Source organism: Phacochoerus africanus, chromosome 7 (genome assembly GCF_016906955.1).
Source record: "Phacochoerus africanus isolate WHEZ1 chromosome 7, ROS_Pafr_v1, whole genome shotgun sequence".
NCBI lineage: Eukaryota > Metazoa > Chordata > Mammalia > Artiodactyla > Suidae > Phacochoerus > Phacochoerus africanus.
In genome coordinates, this window is record NC_062550.1 from 10,644,412 (window position 1) to 10,664,892 (window position 20,481).

Below are 20,481 nucleotides of genomic sequence, written 5' to 3' on the forward strand. Positions count from 1 at the left end.
CAGGGTTCTGTAGGAGGTGGGGGAAGCCCTGGGGCACGAGGCTGCTGCCTCCCCCTGTCTTGCTTGGGCCGGCTTCCCGGCTGCGTGGGGCTGGGACCCGCAAGTTCAGATCAAGGGCTGTGCTGGAGAATGCGCTGGGCATTCTCCCGGGCCCCCTTCCACAGGGCCTCTCTGAGTCTCTGAGCTGTGAGGCTGCGCCCTCCTCTGCAGCCCCACCCCGCCCTGCCAAGTGGTGACCTCAGTCTGGGGTGTGCGTGGGCTGGGTTCCTGGAGGGCTCTGGGAAGCTCAGAGAAGCCAGACACCATCTGATTTCCAGGCCTGATCAGAGCGGGGACGCTTCAGGGCTTTCCCTGGGCTTCTCCCAGCCACCCCCCCTCAGCCTGCTGTGGCCGGCTGAGCTCTCTCCCCACTCCCTGTGGCACCAGCCTGCTTACTCCCTCTCAGACCCTCGGAGAAGCTGTAAAAGGATGGGTCAGACAAGACCGAGGGGTCCTCCAATGCACCCCAGACCATGCGGGGGCACCTTAGTGGTGATGGGGAGACAGAGTCGGGGTCGGAGGGGGGGAAGCCTCCACACTTTCACCTTGTTTTAGTTACAACCAGGGCTCAGCTGCTAAGTAAGTAAAAAAAGTTTCCAACATTAAAAGCGACCATTTAAGGTGACCTTGGGGAGTTCCCGCTGTGGCTCAGCAGGTTAAGAACCCAACGAGTATCCACGAGGAGCCAGGTGTGATCCCTGGCCTCGCTCAGTGGGTTAAGGATCCCACCTTGCAGTGAGCTGCAGTGTAGGTCACAGTTGCGGCTCGGATCTGGCCTGGATGTGGCTGTGGCTGTGGCGTAGGCTGGCAGCTGCAGCTCCAGTTCAACCCTTTGCCTGGGAACTTCCAAACGCCTCAGGTGCAGCCCTAAAAAAAAAAACAAAAAACAAAAAAAACAAAAGGTGACATCAGGTCCCTCTTAATCCTAACATCTTACCTCCCACCTTCTGGAGGGGAGGAGCCCCCGGAGGCAGAGGAGGGGGTAGCAGAGAGGTGGGGGGACGGTGTGCACTGGCAGTGACCACAGGTCCCCCGTGCCCAAAGTAGGAGGTTGAGAAAGCGGGGACCAGTGCCTGGGTGGGCAGAGGCCAGGAGAAATGGCCTTTCCCAGCACCCCTGGGGACACTCCTGGCAGGACCCTACTGGGGACACTCCTGGCAGCGCTGACTGATCTCTCACCAGTGGCAGGGCTGCCAGGGCTGCTGCAGGCGGCATTTCTGAGGCTGTGCTTGGATTCCCCACCCTCGCCTGGGTGCCTGCAGTGCCCCCATCACGGCCACTCCCACCAGTCAAGTCCACGCGGCCCAGGGTGGGCAGGCAGGCAGTACCTCCACGTTGGATGTTGCTGCAGCCCTTCTGGGGGAGGCACGGTTATTAACTTCCTGGGAATTGGTCTGCCCATCAGCAAGGGCTCCAGAGGATTCTGTGGGAGACAAGAGGAAGTTTGACAGAGGTTGGCAAGGAGTGAGGCAGAAGCCGGGAGCCCCCTTCTGAAATGGGCGGAGCCGGGGCACAGATGGAGCGGGGGTCACCAGGCAGGGTTGCAGGCCTGTCTCCGCTGTGGACAGAGCGGGGCCCCAGCATGTTCAGGAGCCTGTTTCCCCATCTGGAAACCAAGCAGTGACCTTGACAATCTCCGAAGAGCCTTTTCAAGGCTGACCTTCCTCTAAGGGTCTAGAATTCTAAGATACTGTTGTCTCTTCGGCGCCGCCTGCCCCACGGCCCAGACCGCACACCTGTCCTCTCTGTTCCAGCCCAGAACAAGGCCATAGTCAAGGGCGGCAGCTGTGGGCTGTGGCCCCCACAGGTGCCCATCTGTGCCAATCTCCCTGCTGGGCACTCAGGGGTCCCGGGGATTCCGAGGGGGTGGAGGGGTGCTGTGGGACTGGGAGTCAGCCGTCGGAGTTAAATCGTAAGCTCTACCCCCCTCCTGGCCTCTCTCCCCTGGGGAGGTGGCCTGACCCTTACGGGGTGTCCAGTCAGTCCAGAGAGGGGTCAGAGTCCTGCCTAAGGACACACAGTGGGCTGGCTAAAGCCCCGGATGGACAGGCTTCCAGTCTGTCCTCCTCTGCTCCTCCCGGCAGCCCTCTGCCCTCCTGGGGGACCTTCCCAGGCCCCGCCCCCAGCCACCTTTCTCTGTCTCACCAGGGTCTATGGCTGCAGTCGCCAGGAGCCTGTGCTGGAGGTCCTGGCGTCGGGCGCCGTCATGGCCGTGGTCTGGAAGAAGGGCCTGTACAGCTACTGTGACCCCTTCGTGCTCTCCGTGCAGCCCGTGGCCTTCCAGGGTGAGGCGGCCAGGGGCCCCTAGGGGACGGGAAGGGCTCAGGGCAGAAGGCTGGGCTGCTCCTCCGACTTGCCTTCACCTTCTTCGTTCTGGTCGGGGATGGGATGGGGCGGGGCAGGGAAGGTTCTGGAAACACCTCTGTTCTCTGTTCCCCACCCCCACCTCCCACCCCAGTTCCCCCCCATTCTTGCTCCACTGCCCCCAATTTCTTCACTCTGACCTCATCCCCTCTCCCGCCCCTCCCTCCCCCTCACCTCCCCCTCATGGTCCCTCCTGCCCTGTTGTTGACTCTCTCGTTGCAGAGTTGACTGTTGGTCCTCCCTCCTCTCCGCTCTCATTCTCGCCCCCATCCTTCTCCGTGTCTCCTCTCCACACCCCCTCCCCTGCCCATCTTCCCTCTGCACCCACCCTGGCCGAGTCTGGAGGCTGGGGTCCCTCAGACAACCCTCTCATGCCAAAGGTCCGCTGCGCAGTTCTCCCTGGACATGGCATAGGATGCGCAGGGGTGGGTGATTCACTGCATTTCATGGGAAAGGATCCCCCGGGCTGCCCCACTGAGCCTCCCCCACCCTCCTCTGCTTCCCGATTCCCCTCTCCCACCCCCTTTCTCTGGAAGAGCACCCCCGCCTCACACCCACTGGCTGGTTGTCCTTGGGCAGAGAGCAGCAGCCTCTGGGCAGCAAAGTGAACTGTGCCGTTTCCTGGGCTCGGTGGAAGGGAGGTTACGAACCGGAGCCGGCGTGCAAGCTGCCGCCACCCCTGCCTCTGCCACCAGTCTCCTCTTTCTGCCTACTCCCCCTCCTTCTCTTGGTGTCCACCCCACTGGTCTCTTGGTAGTGCCCCGGGTCCACGGGTGACCCTCTGGGAGTCCCTGGGGCTGAGAAGGTGCTAGAGCCGGCCCGTTCTCCCGGGCATCTCTGATGTAGCTCCAGGGGGAGGGGAATGGAGGGCTTTAGAACCCTGACTCCATCGAAGGTGGTGGGCCAGCTGGGGACACACCTGCTCCCCATTCCCCGCCCTCTCACTGTGTGACCTCAGCCAAATCACGCATCTTCTCTGAACCTCACCTTTGAAATGGGGAACAATTCCCTCTCCCCCAACTCCTGTAACTGTGAGCCTGGCACAGCAGTGAACATATTCAGTAAGAGGTCAGGGGCCGCACAGCTGTTGTCCGTGGCAAACACTTATGGAGCACCTAGTGCATGCCATGCCTGTTCATGCCACTCAGCTACCCTATGAAGTAGGTACCGTTCTGGTCTCCATTTCACAGATGGGGAAACTGAGGTCCAAGGTCACATGTTCACACTCAACCATTAGGCTCTACCATTTAGTGGGAGTAGGGGTGGTGGGGTTTCAGCTGCCCCCGACCTGCACCTGTTGGGAAGTGCCATGGGGTGCGGCCGAGCGACCCCGTATAATTTCTGCTTTCTGGGTTCAGCCTGCGAGGTGAACCTGACCCTGGAGGACCGGCTGGAGCCACAGGGCGTCCTCAGCACACCATACTTCCCCAGCTACTACTCACCCAGCACCCACTGCTCCTGGCACTTCACGGTGAGCCCGCCTACCCTCTGCCCGGAGCACCCTGTAGACCTCCAGAGACCCCGGCTGGGAGGGGAGCACTGACCTGCCTCTGCTGAAGCACCATCTGTTGGCTCTGGGTGCCAATCCCTCTGAGGTTGGTTGGGGGGATGGCTCTCTTAGCCATGGTGATGCCCGTTTGTTGAGTGACTAACAAACCTCAGCCCTAGCCAGTACTCTGTTCGGCAGGCCTCCTTCTCCTTTTGTTGTCCAGGGAAGTGGGGCCACCTGCTGACCAGCTCCTCTGTCCCAGGTGCCCTCCCTGGACTATGGCTTGGCCCTCTGGTTTGACGCCTACGCGCTTCGGAGGCAGAAATATGACATGCCCTGCACGCAGGGCCAGTGGACCATCCAGAACCGGAGGTACCCAACCCTGGAACCCCCTTCCTTTCCCCATAGGTAACCCCCCTTGGGAGCCCGAGTCTGGGACCTCGGAGGGGGCGCATAGGAAGAGAGCAAAGGCCAGGACTGTTGCTTGGCCCCTGACCCCATTCCTCCCCCAGCCACCACCCAGGGGTCTCAGACACACATTTGTCCTCAGTCACCTTGCATGCTGATCCTAGCGAGAGGAAAATGGTTTCGTTTCCGTGGGCACTGTCACCCCACTGTCTGGCACTCCAAATCCTTAAATGAGATGATGCAGAACCACAGAACTCAGCGGCGCTAGGTGCCTTTCCCTAAGCCCACCCGAGTGCAATTGGAGGCACCCCTTCCATTATCCTGCTCCCTTCTCTTGCCCAAAATCAAGCGGCTTCTGGGCTGGAAAGCTGCCCAGCCAGGGTCAGCGCTGCTCTTGCTAATCTGGCCACTGCCCAGAGAAACCCTGAATCCCCCAGTGTCCCCTGTGGGCACTAGCCCTGCTACCTGCCCTGCCCCTGGCCCCCCTTGTGACAAAGTTCCTGAGGAAGTTCCTGTCCCTTGGGGAGGTGGGCAGGACACAGCGGGGACAAGCCATCCTCTGATCAGTGTGCCTGCAGCTTGAGCAGTAGGATAAGAACTGGGAAATGCCCACCAGGGCTGGCAACCTGGTGGTCCTGACAGCTGCAAAGGGGCAGAGTGGGCAGGGAGGTGGGGAACCGAGACAGTGCAGGTCTGGGGAGAGGGGAGAATCAGGGCACTCAGGGGCGGGCATTTTTATGATGGGAGGAGCTCCATGTCCAAAAGCCGTGCGGGAGCATCCCACCGAGGAAGAGACAGCGGCTCAGGGGCAGGTGATAATGGGGCGGCAGGTGAGGGGGAGCAGTGGGAGGGATGTGGGAGGCAAGGGGGGGCATCAGGAGGACCCCCTTCCCTGGCTCCATTCTTGTGGGGTGACAGAGTCTTGGGGAGAGAGAAGGCATCTCAGAGTAGCCTTGCAGAACTGGGGAGAGCCCTCCCCGTCTGGGGTCCGAGGATGTTGATGAGAATGTTATCTTATTAGATCTATTATCTAACAGATCTGCCCTCCCTTCCAACCCTGGTTCCTAGGGGTCCAACGGAGTCTGAGATTTTAATATGCAATCTTCTTGATTTCTCGGTCTCACAGATTTTGAGTATCCAAGATTCCAACACACTACATTTGGAAAGTCCTAGGACTCCGGAGTTCTTGGACTCTAGGCTTGGTGTCTGAGTTCATGTCTTTTGCTTATCGCTTGATCCTATGGAAAAGCAGCAGCCAGACAAAAGGTGACAGGGGCAGGGATGTGTGCTGACTCGTCGGCATCCTTTCAGGGTTTTTGCAATGTATCAGGGGCCGAGATTAAAAGGAAAAAGAAGACATGTTGAGGGGGTGAGTTCAGGCCTGGCTGTTTGGGGCTGACATCTGATGGGGTGACTCTGGCCCTGTGTTGTTTGGAGAGCAGAGGCCACGCTGTCCTACAGGTCCCAGCACATGGTGGCATTGCTGATCATGGCTGCCCTGATCCCTCACGGAGCTCCCTCAGAGAGGGCAAGGCATTTGAATGAAGTCACCCAGCCCGTAACTAGAGAAACCAAAGCCGAGCGAAGCAGTGTGATCCAGATCGTGGGGCATGGGCGGGCACGTGCGTGCCTCCGTGCCCGTATGCGTGTCCACGTCAGCACGGAGCCTTCCAGCAGAGCCTCTGAGCAGCCGTGCTGGCTGTTCCCTCCCTTGGCCAAGGCATCCCCACCCACCCGCCTGCTGAAGGGACTCCGTTCCGAGAGCAGCCCGGGGAGTCCCACCTCTGTCTTCTCCGACCTTTGTTCAGGGTCCGGGGCTCTCAGGTGGAGCCCCCTGTCCCCCTGTCCGTCTGCCCCCAGGCTCCTGCCCGTGTCTGCGTGTGGAAGGAAAGGCAGAAGTGTGCCTGCAGGTTGTAAGCACGGGACAAACCGTTTCCTCTCGTTATGATCTTTTTTTGATAATGATCATCCTATGCAGTTGCTGGGAAATTCTGTGAATGAGCATTTGTTGGAAAATCTGCCTGTGTGGGCGGCAGAGACATGAGCGGCCTGGGGAAGAGTTGGGAGATTTCCAGGCACAGGGTCTGCAGGGAGGGGAGGGCACGGTCCTTCGGCCCGGCATGGCCATCGGTGAGAAGCCACAGAGGGCGGGTGGGGCAGAGGGGGTCTCAGCCTCAGGGCCAGCATGGTGATGAGGAGAGGCTGGCCTGGGCCCCCTCCGCTGGCAGGTGTCTTGGGCGCACCACCTTGCTCCTCTAAGCCCTTCTGCCATCCCCCCACTTCCCCGTTTTCTACCCCCTTTCTCTGTGGCTGAGGCCTCATGCCCTTTGAGTGGCCTGGAAGTGGGGGAGGGACCTGACCTCGTGAAATCCGGCCACCAGCTGCTCCATTTCGCAGAACCCACTCCAGCTGGGTGTCAGTGCGGCACTGGCTTCCCCCTTTCCGGGAACCTACCTCCTGCCAGCTTCCTCCCCTGTGATGTCACTTTTTTTGTGATCAGCCCAACCAGTTCCACTTTGCCCATGGGGACAGGCAGAGCCATTGGCTCCTTGGGCCTAGCTGGAGCCCCTCAGGCCTGGCCTGGCTCTGGGGTGGCCCTCCTGCTCTCCTGAGCCCCTGGACGGTCACAGGGGCTCCCTGGGGAACTGCCGGGTGCTGGCCACGTGGCAGGAGGGGCTCCAGCTGCTGTCCGCAATGAGCTCACAGCCTGACGATATCAGCAGCTGGTTTTCAGAGAAATCATTTCTCACGTATATCCTACCAGGGAGCTGGCACCCTCTCTTACGACCTGAAAATGGATGCTTGCTGAGGTTGAGTCAGATGCCCAAGGGCACACAGCTAGTTCATGTGGCAAATCCCAGGCTCAGCCTCAGCTCTGCAGCTTCAGGTACACCGCTCTGGCCACCAAGTCAGACACTACTGACCTCCTTTTTCAGTGCTTGCCTTCTCTGATCCTCCACCCCATTTAGCCTGTCCTTTGGGAAAGGAATGTGTATGTCTATCCGTTGATTGATCCATCCACCCCCTCTTCCACTGATCCATCCATCCAACCATCCAACCATCCATCCATCCAACAACCCTTCTTTCTTTCCTTCCTTCCTTCCATTTATGCATCCAAAATCCATCTGTCCATCCACCAACCCACCCTTTCTTCTATCCATCTATCCATAAAAACACCCACACCACCCATTCTTCCGTCTTTCTTTTTCTTTTTTCTCTCTCTCTTTTTTTTTTTTTTTTTAATAGCTACACCTGCAGCGTATGGAAGTTCCCAGGCTAGGGGTCAAATCAGAACTGCAGCTGCCAGCCTACACTATAGGCACAACAGCGCCAGATCCAATCCACGTCTGCCACCTATGCTGCAGCTCATGGCAACGCCAGATCCTTAACCCACTGAGTGAGCCCAGGGATCGAACCTGCAACTCCATGGATACTAGTTGGTCCTTAACCAGCTGAGCCACAATGGGAACTCCCATCCTTCCTTCCATCCATCCATCCACCCACCATCCAATCTTTCTTGAACTCCTCCCCGTGTAGAGTTGCTGATATAGAGGGTTGACCAGGTCCCTGCTTACTGTCCAGGTGAAACAAGAAGGAAAATTCCCCAAATCCAGAGAAGTGAGAAGGCGCAAGGCAGGGCCCAGTGCAAAAACGTGCCTTCAGACTCCCAGCACTGTGTAGCTGAGATGAGAGGTGGGCTCCATAGCCTTCTGACTTCTGGTGCTCTCGGGAGAAGGTCTGTAGGGGAGGGGACAACATTCGGTGGATGGGGGGGAATGGGAGAGCCAGAGGATGCATACCTTCTCCCAGAAGGCACTGCAGCAGGAACCAGAAAGGAAGATATGCAAAGGGGCCAGGCCAGCACGTAGTTCCATGAAGCAGGTTGCGTGGGGGAGAGGGAGGGAGGGGCCTGCTTAGCTGGACCACACGTGCCTTGCCTAATTCAGGTAGCTTCTGATTACTTCCAGCCAGTGTTTCTGGGGCTTATTTTTCAGATGCAAAAATCTAGATTATTAGATGAAATTATTAGCTGGCAACTACATTGGAAAAAACAACAACAACAAAACTTTTTAACACCACGTAGACTAAACAGGTCATCTATAGGTTGAGCGATTCAGCGTAAATCGCCAGATTATAGCCTCTGCCTTGAATTCTTTTCTGGCTCCTGTTAACGAAAGGCTTTGCCCCGGGAATTCTGCCATCTCCAATTCTGCCCCAGGCCTCCAGAGTGAGAACTAAGATGCTACCCAGACTGGGTAGGCTCTTGAGTACCAGGCTGAACCACAGATGGCTTCTGGAATTCTCTCTTGGATGCCAGTAGAAAGATGTCCCTTTGGCAGGTGCTGGTGCCTTAGAGCCCCCGGCCAAGGCTGGCGTGACCATGCAGCCTTCAAATTCTTATCAACATTCCAATGCCCTCCAACCCAGCTGTGGCCCCTCCCTGTCTCTCCACACTCTCTCCATGACCGTGTGGGGACAGTGCCCCAGGCCCCCGAACCTTAAATATCCTCGGGGATGTACCTGTCCCATATTTCCCCCTGCTCAGTATTCCCAGCCCCCAGATGCCCTGTCTGCTCCCCAGGGCACTTCTCTGGGGACAGTAATCCTTAATGACATTTGTTTAAATACTTTAAAAACAAACAAATGACAAAACCCCCTTGTTTGCCTGGGTTGTTTCATTTGTTTTGTTTTAGGGCCATACCTGCGGCACATGGAAGTTCCCAGGCTAGGTGTCCAATTGGAGCTTCACCAGCTGGCCTGTGCCACAATCACAGCAACGTGAGATCCAAGCCACATCTGCAACCTAAATCACAGCTCACGGAAATATCAGATCCTTAACCCACTTGAGCGAGGCCAGGGATCCAGCCTGCATCCTCATGGATACTAGTTGGGCTCTTAACCTGCCGAGTGGCAGCCTAACTCCTGCTTAGTTTTAAAAGGATAAAGGCCAGACTTGCTCAGGGACGCCCCCTGGTGGCACCTTATCCCTCTCTGGTCCCCCAGGCCTGTGGGAGGCTAGGTCGTTTTCAAAAACTCCCATCTCAGAAACTCTCTATACTCTTTAAAATTACTGAGCACCCCAAAGACTTTTTAACCTGTATGAAAACCATATTTATAATCTATGTTTACAGTATTAGAAATTAAAACTAAGAACAGTTAAAAACATTTATCAATTCATTTAAAATAATAAGGACATTTTTTATGAAAAATTAAATATATTTCCCAAAGCTAAAAACATTTGGTGAGGAAAAATAACATCGTTTTGCATTGTTGCAACTTTCTTTAATAACTGGATGAATACACCCCAACTGAATCTCCCCACATCTGTTTCTGCATTCAGTGGGTTACCATATCAGACCTCATGTAGTCTCTGGAAAATTCCACTCTATCCTTGTGGGAGAAGGAGGGTGAAAACTTGAGAATTATTATAAAAATAATTTTTAATTTAATTATAGTTGATTTACCACGTTGTGTCAATTTCTGCTCTACATAAAAATAATTTTTACTTTGGACCCCCAGGGCCCCCCAGAATTATTTATTGGTAGGAGGGCAAGAAAACGGCCACTGCAGCCAGACAGTATAGGGAGGCTGTAGGTTAGGCCAGGTCTGAGGGGGGGCCATGGGGGACCTAACCGCTCAGCCTCTGGAGCTCAGGTGGCCTTGAGGGTCAGGGAGCCTACCTACCCAAAGAGCGGGTTCAGGGCAGCCTCCTGGCTCCTGCGGACGCTGGATTCGGGTCCAGCCCAGCACGTCCCTTCCAGAGCCTCATCTGAAAAATGAGATGAGAACAATGCCTCCTCACAGGGTGGCGTTGCTGAGATGCCCTGCCACGAGGCCTCGGGATTTTAATGAAGGAGGCGCCGGACCAGAAGGTCCAGCTCTGCCCCGCCCCCCAACACCTTGGGATGTTAAAACAACCCCCAAGCTCTTCCTCAGTGGTTCATTGATTAACTCACTGATTATTTAGGTGAACTATTAAGGGCTTGCCATGTTCTAGAAGTTCTGAGGAAGTCTCTGCCCCCCACCTTGCCCCCAGGAGTTAGGGGACCAGTCTATGGGATGCTGTATCGGCTGTGGGAGGCTCCCATCATGCTTTGGGGCACTCCCACCTGCTCTTTTGACCGCCTCCTACCTTCTCAGCGGGGGGCATTTTCACCTCTCTCGGCAGATCTTCCCGCCTGTGTTCTGGGTGCATGTCCCTCATCCATGCAGGCATTTCTGTTTGCTCTGTGCAAACACTCCCTTCTCTGTGGGGCCATTCCCATGAGCTGATGGGGGCCGCCCCTTCGGGTCTGTGAGGATGTCCCGCTGGGGGAAGGCAGGGAAATCGAGGCTGCTCTCGGAGGAGGGTTCCGCCTTTCCGGGGGCGTGGCTGCGCCTGCTCCGTGAACACACACCCACTTGCTCTGCCAGGCCACGTGGGACCAGACACGACGGGGGGATTGAGCCCCAGGGTCTCCCACCCTGGAGATGGGAGGATGGCTACCTGCTCTCTGGGGGTATTCTGTCTGTCTGTGGAGGTCTCCCACCCGGTCTGTAGGATCAAGAGCATCATCGGTGGGGTTGGGGGTCCGGCTGGGATGAACGTGTGCTCCTGAGGCTGGGGGATGGGCCCACCCGAGTGTGGCCACGCTCGGAGAAGGTGATGCCCATTCGCACTGCACTCGTGCCTCCCTCATGGCCAGAGAGTCACAAGGAAGCCACCAGGGCTGTGGAGGCTTACTCAGTGGGCGGGACAGGCTTGACTGGAGACCGAGGCTGCCTTCTCACCCCACGCAGAGCACGGGGGGCAGCGTCCCTTCTTGTCAAGGACTTTTTCTTTTCTTTTTTTTTTTTTTTTGGCTTTTTAGGGCTGCAACCATGTCATGTGGAAGTTCCTGTGCTAGGGGTTGAATAGGAGCTGCAGCTGCCGGCCTGCACCACAGCAACACAGGGTCCGAGCCAAGTCTGCCACCTGCACCACAGCTCATAGCAATGCCAGACCCTCAACCCACTGAGTGAGGCCAGGAATGACCCATCCTCATGGGTACTGGTCAGGCCCATTACTGCTGCACCACAGCAGGAACTCTCTGTCAAGGACTTTTGTATCTACTGAGGCATTGGGGCGTTTTGTCAGATGTCAGGTCAACAGAGATGGTAATTTCCCTTATTTTATAAGGGAGGGAAGTGAGGTTCAGAGAAGGACCCTGACCTGCTAGAATCTCACAGCTCCTAGGTGAATGGGACTGGAATCCAGATGTGAAATTTTATCCTGCAGGCAATGGGGAGCCACTTGAGGGCTTTTGAGCAGGGGAGTGACATAGCCAAGCTGATTGTTAGATGATGCTGGGGGTGAGCCGTCACCCCTGGGGAGACATCAAGACAGAGGAGGGGGGGGTGGGGTCAGGGTGTGGCTCCCCCTTCCTCTCTGGCCGCCTTGTCCTTGCTCTGTCTGCGCCTGGGCCCCCAGGCTGTCCCCTCCCTTGGACCAGCCCGTGTGGCCCTGCGTCTGAGTCTGTCACTGGTCACCCCTAGGCTGTGTGGCCTGCGCACCCTGCAGCCCTATGCCGAGAGGATCCCCGTGGTGGCCACCGCCGGCATCACCATCAACTTCACTTCCCAGATCTCCCTCACGGGGCCCGGCGTGCAGGTGCACTACAGCTTGTACAACCAGTCGGATCGTGAGTGTGGGCAGGCTGGGGGGCGGGGCGGGCACCCCCAAACCCTCTGCAGCTTCTCCCTGCCTCTCGCCTGTCCCAGAAAGCACTGAGAAGCTGGCAGGAGGAGTGTGTGAGTGTGCCTGTGCAGATGTGTGCACAAACGTATGCAGCTTTGTGTGTGCCCACGTGTGCACGGCAGTCATGCGTGTCCACGAGGTATGTACATACTCATACATACCAGCCTGTATGCTGCGTGCCTGTACCCAGACATGTATGTCCACGTGGCCCATGTACACAGGCACGTGTGCGCGTGGGTACACACATGAGCACACAGATGCGACGCGTTTGCACGTGTTTCAATGGTGACGTGTGTCCTAATGGCGCCCTCCCTGTCCAGCCTGCCCCGGAGAGTTCCTCTGCTCTGTGAATGGACTCTGTGTGCCTGCCTGCGACGGGGTCAAGGACTGCCCCAACGGCCTGGACGAGAGAAACTGCGGTGAGCAGTCCCCCACTCCCATCTCTCTCCCCACATCCGGCTGCACTGCGCTGAGCCCACCCCTTCGAGAGCGCCACCACCATGGACAGCTCCCACCAGCCGCATCCAGGGAGCAGGGCGCTCTCCGTGGGCAAGATGGAAGCACAGAGTGGGCAAGGGGCCTCTCCAGGGCCACCCCATGGAGCAGTGGCAGGGACAAGCTGGGACCCAGGTGTCCTGACTCTCTGCTCAGGGCTTCTGGCCACCAGGCCATCACGCCCAGTCTTCTGTCCAGCCAGCCGTCCAAGAAGGAACAGAGCACATGAGGGAGAGTTGGACCAGAAGGAGAAGGCTCTGAAGCTGGGATGGGCAGGCCCAGGGTGCCAAGGAGAGAACCCTCCATCTCCCTCCTTTGAGTGGCATCCCTACCCTTCACTCTAGGGTTTCAGGCTGGAGCTGCCAACTCCTCCTGAGGTTGTGCCCAGCCCTGGCAGAAGGGGCTCAGGGTCCTGATGGCCCCCCAGCCAGGACCCTCTTGGATGTTTACCTCTTCCTCTGAATCCTGGTTTCTGGCCCCCAGAGTCACCACCAGGGAAGCCTGTTCTTGTCTCATCTCCCCAGCTCACCCCATCCCAGCAAAATTTTACGTATGTGGGGAGAGAAGCAGGAGGGAAGGGAGACGTGCCTGCCTCTGGGCTGATCGTGCCTTCATGCTGGGGGAGGTGCCTCATATTTGAAACCAGAACATCTGGCTTCAAGTTCTGGCTCAACCAGGTGACCTTGGACAAGTCATTTCCTTTCTGTTGCCACCCATGAAATGGGGCATCTCACGGGGTGGCTGTGACACTCAGGTGTAAAGGAGCTGAGAAAGAGATGTGTGAGCGTGACAAAATGAGACCCAATACGCATTCTCCAGGCAGCACAAAGTCCCAGCCGGCTGCCTCTGGCTTCCTCCCACCTGTCCCCTCTCTGTGTCCTCACGCAGTTTGCAGAGCCACATTCCAGTGCCAAGAGGACAGCACGTGTATTTCACTGTCCAGGGTCTGTGACCGGCAGCCCGACTGTCTCAATGGGAGTGATGAAGAGCAGTGCCAGGAAGGTAGGGCAGGGTATGGCCGGTATCTAGAGGGAGAATAAAGAATGGGCTCAGCCAGAGAGCCCAGCCCTTCTGCATGCTTCTCCTGCAAAGGTTTCTGCCCTCTGGTCCAAATACTTACCAACCCATCTATAAGTATGCTGTATGTCCATCTGTCTGTTCATCCATCCATCCATCCATCCATCCATCCATCCATCCATCCATCCACCCACCTGCCCATCTATCCATCTTCTGGTCTCTCCAACCACCTTGTCTGACCATTGATTCATACCTCCACTCACCCATTCACCCATTGTCTAACCGCCTCTCTCTCTACCCACTAAACCACCAATTGATCCATTTACTGATTTACCCAACTACCTGTCCATATATGTCCTTTGTTCCATCCTTCCTCCATGCATCCATGAATGCCGATGTACATGCATCCATGCAGTGATCTTTCTAACTACCTGTATGCCCACTGGCCCTTACATCCACTCATTCATCCACCCTTATAGCTGCTTGTCAGTCTTCCTACCAGACCATTAAGCCACCCATTTGTTGGTCTGCCCAATCTCCTGTCTGAGCCTCCAAGGTTTAGCCATCCATCCATCCATCTGACCAACCAACCTTCACTTGCATGCCACCCAGGGATGCGCGAAGCAGACTAAGGAAATGGAATCAAAGATACCAGAGATGTGGTCTCAGCCTTCTGGGGATTACTTGATAGTAAAAAAAAAAATGATGGGTGACTCTCTCTGGCCCAAAGGCTTTTGAACATCACGTCCAGGAGCATAGGGAGACTGGAGGGCAAGGAGGAGATCAGGCTGGGAAAGCTTCCTAGAGGAGGTGGGCTTTGAACTAGACCTTGAGGAGACATAGAAGTTAAATAGAGGAGGAAAGGAGATGAGGTGAAGGCTGGGTGGTGGAGCAGAGAGCTCTTCATGGTGAGGAGCAGGTGGGGGGCCAGGTGGGTGCCAGGCTAAGCGGGGAGCCCTAGTCTGATGGGAGAGGCATAACCCTGCTCTGGGAGGCTGGTCTGAAAGTGGAGGCACAGGTCTGCCTTCAGGTACCACACCTGGGGGGGCATGACCCTGCGGTGAGGAGCCCCAGCCTGAGAGGGAAGCATCGCTTTCAACCGACCAGGCTGAGGGGGTGAGGGGTGGGGAGGGGACATGGCTTGCCTCTAGGGGACCCTACAGGAGCCTCAGGACACCCATTAGTGTGGTCAAGAGACCCCTCCCCAGTCACCTCCCGGCCTCTTCCAGGCTCTGTCTTCCCCGGGCTTGGTTTTGGAGGCTCCCTCGGGCTCAGGGACCCACCCTCTGCGCCCTGCCCCCACTCCCTCTATCCCAGGGGTGCCTTGCGGGACCTTCACCTTCCAGTGTGAGGACCGCAGCTGCGTGAAGAAGCCCAACCCGCAGTGCGACGGGCACCCCGACTGCAGGGATGGCTCCGACGAGCAGCACTGCGGTGAGCCCAACACCTGGGGGCTTCGATGGGGGGGGGGCAGGACCCCCCCTCCTCTGCTGGGCCCTCGAGTGTGGGAGGGAAGGAGGGCCCCCCACCGGGGGGCGGGGGAGCTGGAGGGAGAGCTGGCCTCTGTCCCTCTGTCTCTTCCGACCCCGCCTCTGCCCCCTCGTGGGTCCCGGCCACCTCCCTCCCTCCCGCCTTCATTCTCCTCCTCCAGCTCCCTTCTCCTCTTTCTGCCGCTCTTCTCCACGCCCCCCCCCCCCTTTCGCAGTGTCGCTGTGTCCTTTGCTCACTGGTTCTCTCCCGCCCCTCCCCCTCTGTCCATCCCTGCTCCCCCACCACCACCCCCAGACTGTGGCCTCCAGGGCCCCTCGGGCCGCATCGTGGGCGGGGCCGTGTCCTCCGAGGGTGAGTGGCCGTGGCAGGCCAGCCTCCAGGTTCGGGGCCGACACATCTGTGGAGGGGCCCTCATCGCTGACCGCTGGGTGATCACAGCTGCCCACTGCTTCCAGGAGGACAGGTGAGGGGGACAGGGACACAGGCCACGAGAGGTGGGGCAGGGAAGGCCGTGGCAAGAGAGTACAGTGTGTCTGAGATCTAAGCAGACAGAGGGAAAGGTGGGGTGGCGGAGAAGCCCCTCAGACTGGCCGCCACTTGGGTTCAGTCGGGGCTCCACCATAAACATACTCCGTGGCCCTGGAGATATTGCTCAACCTCTCTGTGCTCCACTTTTGGTACCCTGCTTTCCGCTGCGCCTGTGATTCATTCGTGTGCTCATTCATTCATTCAGCAGTATTCGTTGTGCTCTTAGTATGTGCCAGGGGCTGCATTAGACCCTGGGGTACAGCAGAGAACAGAACTGCCTGACCTGGTCAGAGGCCGTGACCCCGCTCCTCCAGGCGTGCCTGCCTGTGATCTGGGAGGAGGCTCAGAGAAGCCCACAAGAAGGGACATCTCACTCCGTCCGGTAGACATCGTCCCCATCTGTGTGGTGGCCTGGTAGTACCTCCTCTCCACCTGCAGTCCCATGTCCTGGACCCCAGGCCCGCCCCCAGCACACACGGCCCCGGCCTCTCTCCTCCCCACCTCCTCCTGTGACCCGGGTCTGCGCAGTCGGAGCCAAAGGCCTGGAGCCCCCAGGGCACCCCCTCCTCTTCCCCTCCCGCTCCAAGCCACAGTGCAGGTCCTCTAAGTGCTCCGGACACATCTTCAGCCACTGCCTGTCCACGCAGCCAGCGCCACCCCGGGTCACCCTGGGGGGGCCGGAGCCCGGCCACCTGGGGGCTTCTTCCAGGTGTGGTCTGGCCACCTGGCTTCCTTCACCCCATCCCTGGCTCCCTACTGCCCACGAGGCAGAGAAAGACACAGACAGCGACCTGGCCTCCTGGGGTCTGCACATCCCAGTTTCTGCTGAGTCCTCCACACTCAGCTTCCACCCCCTCCTCCTGAGGACCAGGTCTCGGGGTGGCTGGGGGTCCCAGCTGCTCTATAAAGTGCACAGAACAGAAGGAGAGGGGTACTGGTTGGGCCCCGGCACTGTGCCAATTTTTTTTCTTTCTTTTTTTTTTTGTCTTTTTGCTTTTTCTAGGGCTGCTCCCGTGGCATATGGAGGTTCCCAGGCTAGGGGTCTAATCAGAGCTGTAACCGCCGGCCTACACCACAGCCACAGCAACACGGGGATCTGAGCCACACCTGTGACCTACACCACAGTTCACGGCAATGCCAGATCACCAACCCACCGAGCAAGGCCCGGGATCAAACCCGCAACCTCATGGTTCCTAGTCGGATTCATTAACTATTGAGCCACGACGGGAACTCCTGTGCTAGTTTCTTATTAAAGTCCCCGGAGTTCCCATTGTGGTTCGGTGGGTTATGAACCCTACTAGTATCCGTGAGGATGTGGGTTCCATCCCTGGCCTTGCTCAGTGGGGTAAGGACTCCATGTCGCTGTGGCTGTGGTGTAGGCTGAGCTCCAATTTGACCCCTGGCCTGGGAATTTCCATATGCCGTGAGTGCGGCCCTGAAAAGAAAAAAAGAAATCCCTTAGGAACATATGAGTAGGAGATGCTGCCCCATTTCACAGGTGGGGTGGCTGAGGCCTGGAGAGGTGCACACTTATCTAGGGAGGGATGGAGCTGGGGCTGGAACCCAGGCAGGTGGCTCCAGGGTACCACCAGCTGCCGGCCTTCCAGGGCAGGACGGGGACGAGCATGGGGGGGCGATGTCCCAGGTGGGGAGGCTGGCTGTCCTAGGGATGGGGCTGGGACAGGGGAGGTGGCCGCTGAAGGAGTCCCCCCCACCCCAGCATGGCCTCCCCAGCGCTGTGGACCGTGTACCTGGGCAAGGTGTGGCAGAGCTCGCGCTGGCCAGGCGAGGTGTCCTTCAAGGTGAGCCGCCTGCTCCTGCACCCGTACCACGAGGAGGACAGTCACGACTACGACGTGGCTCTGCTGCAGCTGGACCACCCCGTGGTGCGCTCGGCCGCCGTGCACCCCGTCTGCCTGCCTGCACGCTCCCACTTCTTCGAGCCGGGCCTGCACTGCTGGATCACAGGCTGGGGCGCCCTGCGTGAGGGCGGTGAGCCGGACTGCGGGCAGGGGAGATAGGATGGGCCCCCCTTAGGCAGCTTCTGAGCCTGGAGCAGAACAGGCAAGGGGTCTGGGGGCTCCAAAGCCTGCTCGTCCTGGGATTCAATTGGGCTGGATTTCCCAGAACACGTTTTATCATGGGGGCTGTGGGTCCCTACCCACCCCCAACCCCCCACCCGTCCCTTCCTTCCAGAAGGGCATTTAAGGAGTTCCTGTTGTGGCTCAGCGGTAACTAACCTGACTAGCATCCGTGAGGACGCAGGTTTGATCCCTGGCCTCTCTCAGTGGGTTAAGGATCTGGCTTGGCCGTGAGTGGTGAGTTGCAGTGTAGGTCGCAGACACAGCTCGGATCTGGCGTTGCTGTGTCTGTGGTGTAGGCTGGCAGCTGCAGCTCTGATTGGACCCCTAGCCTGGGAACCTCCATATGCTGCAGGTGCAGCCCTAAAAGAGACGAAAAACAAAAACAAAACCCCCAAACCCAAAAAACAAACCCAGAAGGGCATTTAGGAGAAGCAAGGTCATGGAAGGCTATGTTGGGGGTGTGTGTGTGGAGTGACGGGGCAGGCCAGGGATCCCATAGCTCAGGGCCAGCTCCACCCCTCTGCTCCTTGGACAGTGGGACGGTGGAGGGGTATGTGTCTGTGTTGGAGGGAGGCCAAAGCTCTTAATTATTAACATTTTCCACATCGAGGTTAGATTTTAAGGGAACATGATGTCATTTAATCCATCCAATAACCCTCCTTATTGGTCATCATGGGCCCCATTTTAAGGATGGGAAAACAGAGGCTCAGAGACATTTAGCGGTGGCTCAGAGTCACACAGCCAGAGAAGGCTGGAGCAGAGACTAGAAGCCAGGACTGTCTGAGCTCAGAGCCGCAGCTGTTTGTACTCCTGCCTCTCAGAAACACGGCTCTCTCCCCTTCCCTCCTAAACTGACTGGAGCTGGCCACCCCCGGAGGCCACTTCTTACTTCTGTACATACAGCCACGCCCTGCTCCCTTCGTGGTGGGGGCTCGACAAAGGTGAACCATGACTTACAGTCTGGAGGCAGGCAGGATTGAAGAAGAATTTAAAGATGGAGAAACTGAGGCTCAGGTGAAAAGTGACTTGTCCAAGAGGATAATGGAGAACCCTGGTAAGGCAAGGATCGGTTCCCTCACTCATTCATTCTTTCACACAGTTTTTGTTTTTTTGTTTTTTCTGGGTTTTTTTTTAGGGCCGCTCCCACAGCATTTGGAAGTTCCAGGCTAAGGGTGGAATCAGAGCTGCAGCTGCCAGCTTTCGCCACAGCCACAGCCACAACCACGCCAGATCTGAGACGCGTCTGCGACCTACACCACAGCTCACGGCAACACGGGATCCTTAACCCACTGAGGGAGACCGGGGATCGAACCCGTGTCCTCATGGATGCTAGTCGGGTTCATTTCCGCTGAGCCACAACAGGAACTCCTCAACGACACATTTATGAGCACCTGCTCTCTGCCAGGCATCACGTTGGACAAAGGGGATATTGAGATGAACAGGGAACCCTCTCGGAAAGACAGTGCTAAGAGCTGACACGGCTGGGGAGGGCCGTGGGCAGAGGCAGCGGGGGTGGCGAGCTGAGCTGAGGCTTGGAGGATCGGTCAGCAGTGCCCCCTCAAAGGGGAAAGGCACTTCCGGTAAGATCAGAGGTGTCAACCCAGGGAGCCCTAGGATCACCTAGCACCAGAAGGGACGCGGGGGCAGGTGGGTCTGGGTGAAGATGGGCCGGAAGGGCAGGCAGGGCCTCGGAGTCCACCGTGAGGATCTTGAGCCAGTTCTCCTGACCTGCACCGAAGCCTCAGGTCTTCGAGAAAAAGCACCGCTGTCCGGGCCCCTCCCTGGCCATACAGACCAGCTCTCCGGTGGGACTGGGCGCCGTGTATATGGAAGCTCCCTGGGGATGCTAACACGCAGCCCTCTCGAGAAGTGCTGCCTGGACAGTGGGGGGATGCTGACAAGCTTTAGGGGAGAGGGGAGGGGTAAGATGTACGTTCTGGAAAAATCCCCCAGGGCTGTCACAGAGCAGAGAGGAGGCTGCCCCATGGCCTCCAGGAGGAAGAGGGAGGGAGAAGCTGGAGGAGGTCACTAGCCCAGATAAACTCTGGGTGGGGGCTCTGCCCCTAGGAGCCCCTCGGAGAAGGAGCCAGAACGGGGTGATGGCAGGCAGAAGACGAGTGGGGGAGGGTGGGCAGAGCAGGAGGATGAAGGGCACGCCTGAGGTGCACAAGGACTAGCGAAGGCTCTTCTCACCTCTGCCCTCCGCCCCGCTGGGCAGGCCCCACCAGCAACGGTCTGCAGAAGGTGGACGTGCAGCTGATCCCGCAGGACCTGTGCAGCGAGGCCTACCGCTACCAGGTCACCCCCCGTATGCTGTGTGCCGGCTACCGCCGGGGCAAGAAGGATGCCTGCCAGGTGACTCCCAGGGGGCGGGAGGGACGGGAGAGACAGGGCGCTGCTCATGTCACCCAGGGCCTGGCCCTCCGCTCACAGCAGCTCGCAGCAAGGTGGGGTTGGCTGGCCCCATTTCATGGATGAGGAAACTGAGCCTCGGGAGGTTGAGAGGTTTGCCCCAGGTGGCAGGCCCCAGATCAGAAGAGACCCGAGGTAGGCAGGCCTGAGGCTTGGTCTGAGCTCTGCTCCTTGCCCGCCGCAACGCACTTGGCCCAAGTGATCCAGCAGAAAGACTGGAAAGAGCCAGCAGAAGGGAGGCAGAGCCGGGCAGGGCGTGGGGCCACGCGGCCACGATGCCCCGCTGGAGGCCACCCTGGGCTGGATTGGGCTCCCTCCATGTGTCAGAGGCTTCCAAAGAGGATGTGACTTTCTCGCTGTCACTCAGAACATCCTCAGCAGTGGGGACCGTTGCCTGGAAGGGGGTGCCTTTACCCTGTCATGACCCGTCTCTCCTC

At 58.1% G+C, this 20,481-nt stretch overlaps 1 protein-coding gene across 1 annotated transcript in view; it reads left to right on the top strand.

Annotated features, from left to right (window-relative positions):
* Positions 1–20,481, top strand: part of TMPRSS6 (transmembrane serine protease 6) — a 33,717-nt gene that overhangs the window by 12,380 nt on the left and 856 nt on the right. The window contains exons 7-16 of the mRNA XM_047786356.1: positions 2,188–2,324; positions 3,762–3,874; positions 4,155–4,264; positions 11,816–11,961; positions 12,338–12,436; positions 13,401–13,514; positions 14,847–14,963; positions 15,315–15,483; positions 17,269–17,540; positions 19,851–19,987. Of these exons, the coding sequence (XP_047642312.1) occupies positions 2,188–2,324; positions 3,762–3,874; positions 4,155–4,264; positions 11,816–11,961; positions 12,338–12,436; positions 13,401–13,514; positions 14,847–14,963; positions 15,315–15,483; positions 17,269–17,540; positions 19,851–19,987 (1,414 nt within the window). The remainder of the gene's footprint in view (positions 1–2,187; positions 2,325–3,761; positions 3,875–4,154; positions 4,265–11,815; positions 11,962–12,337; positions 12,437–13,400; positions 13,515–14,846; positions 14,964–15,314; positions 15,484–17,268; positions 17,541–19,850; positions 19,988–20,481) is intronic.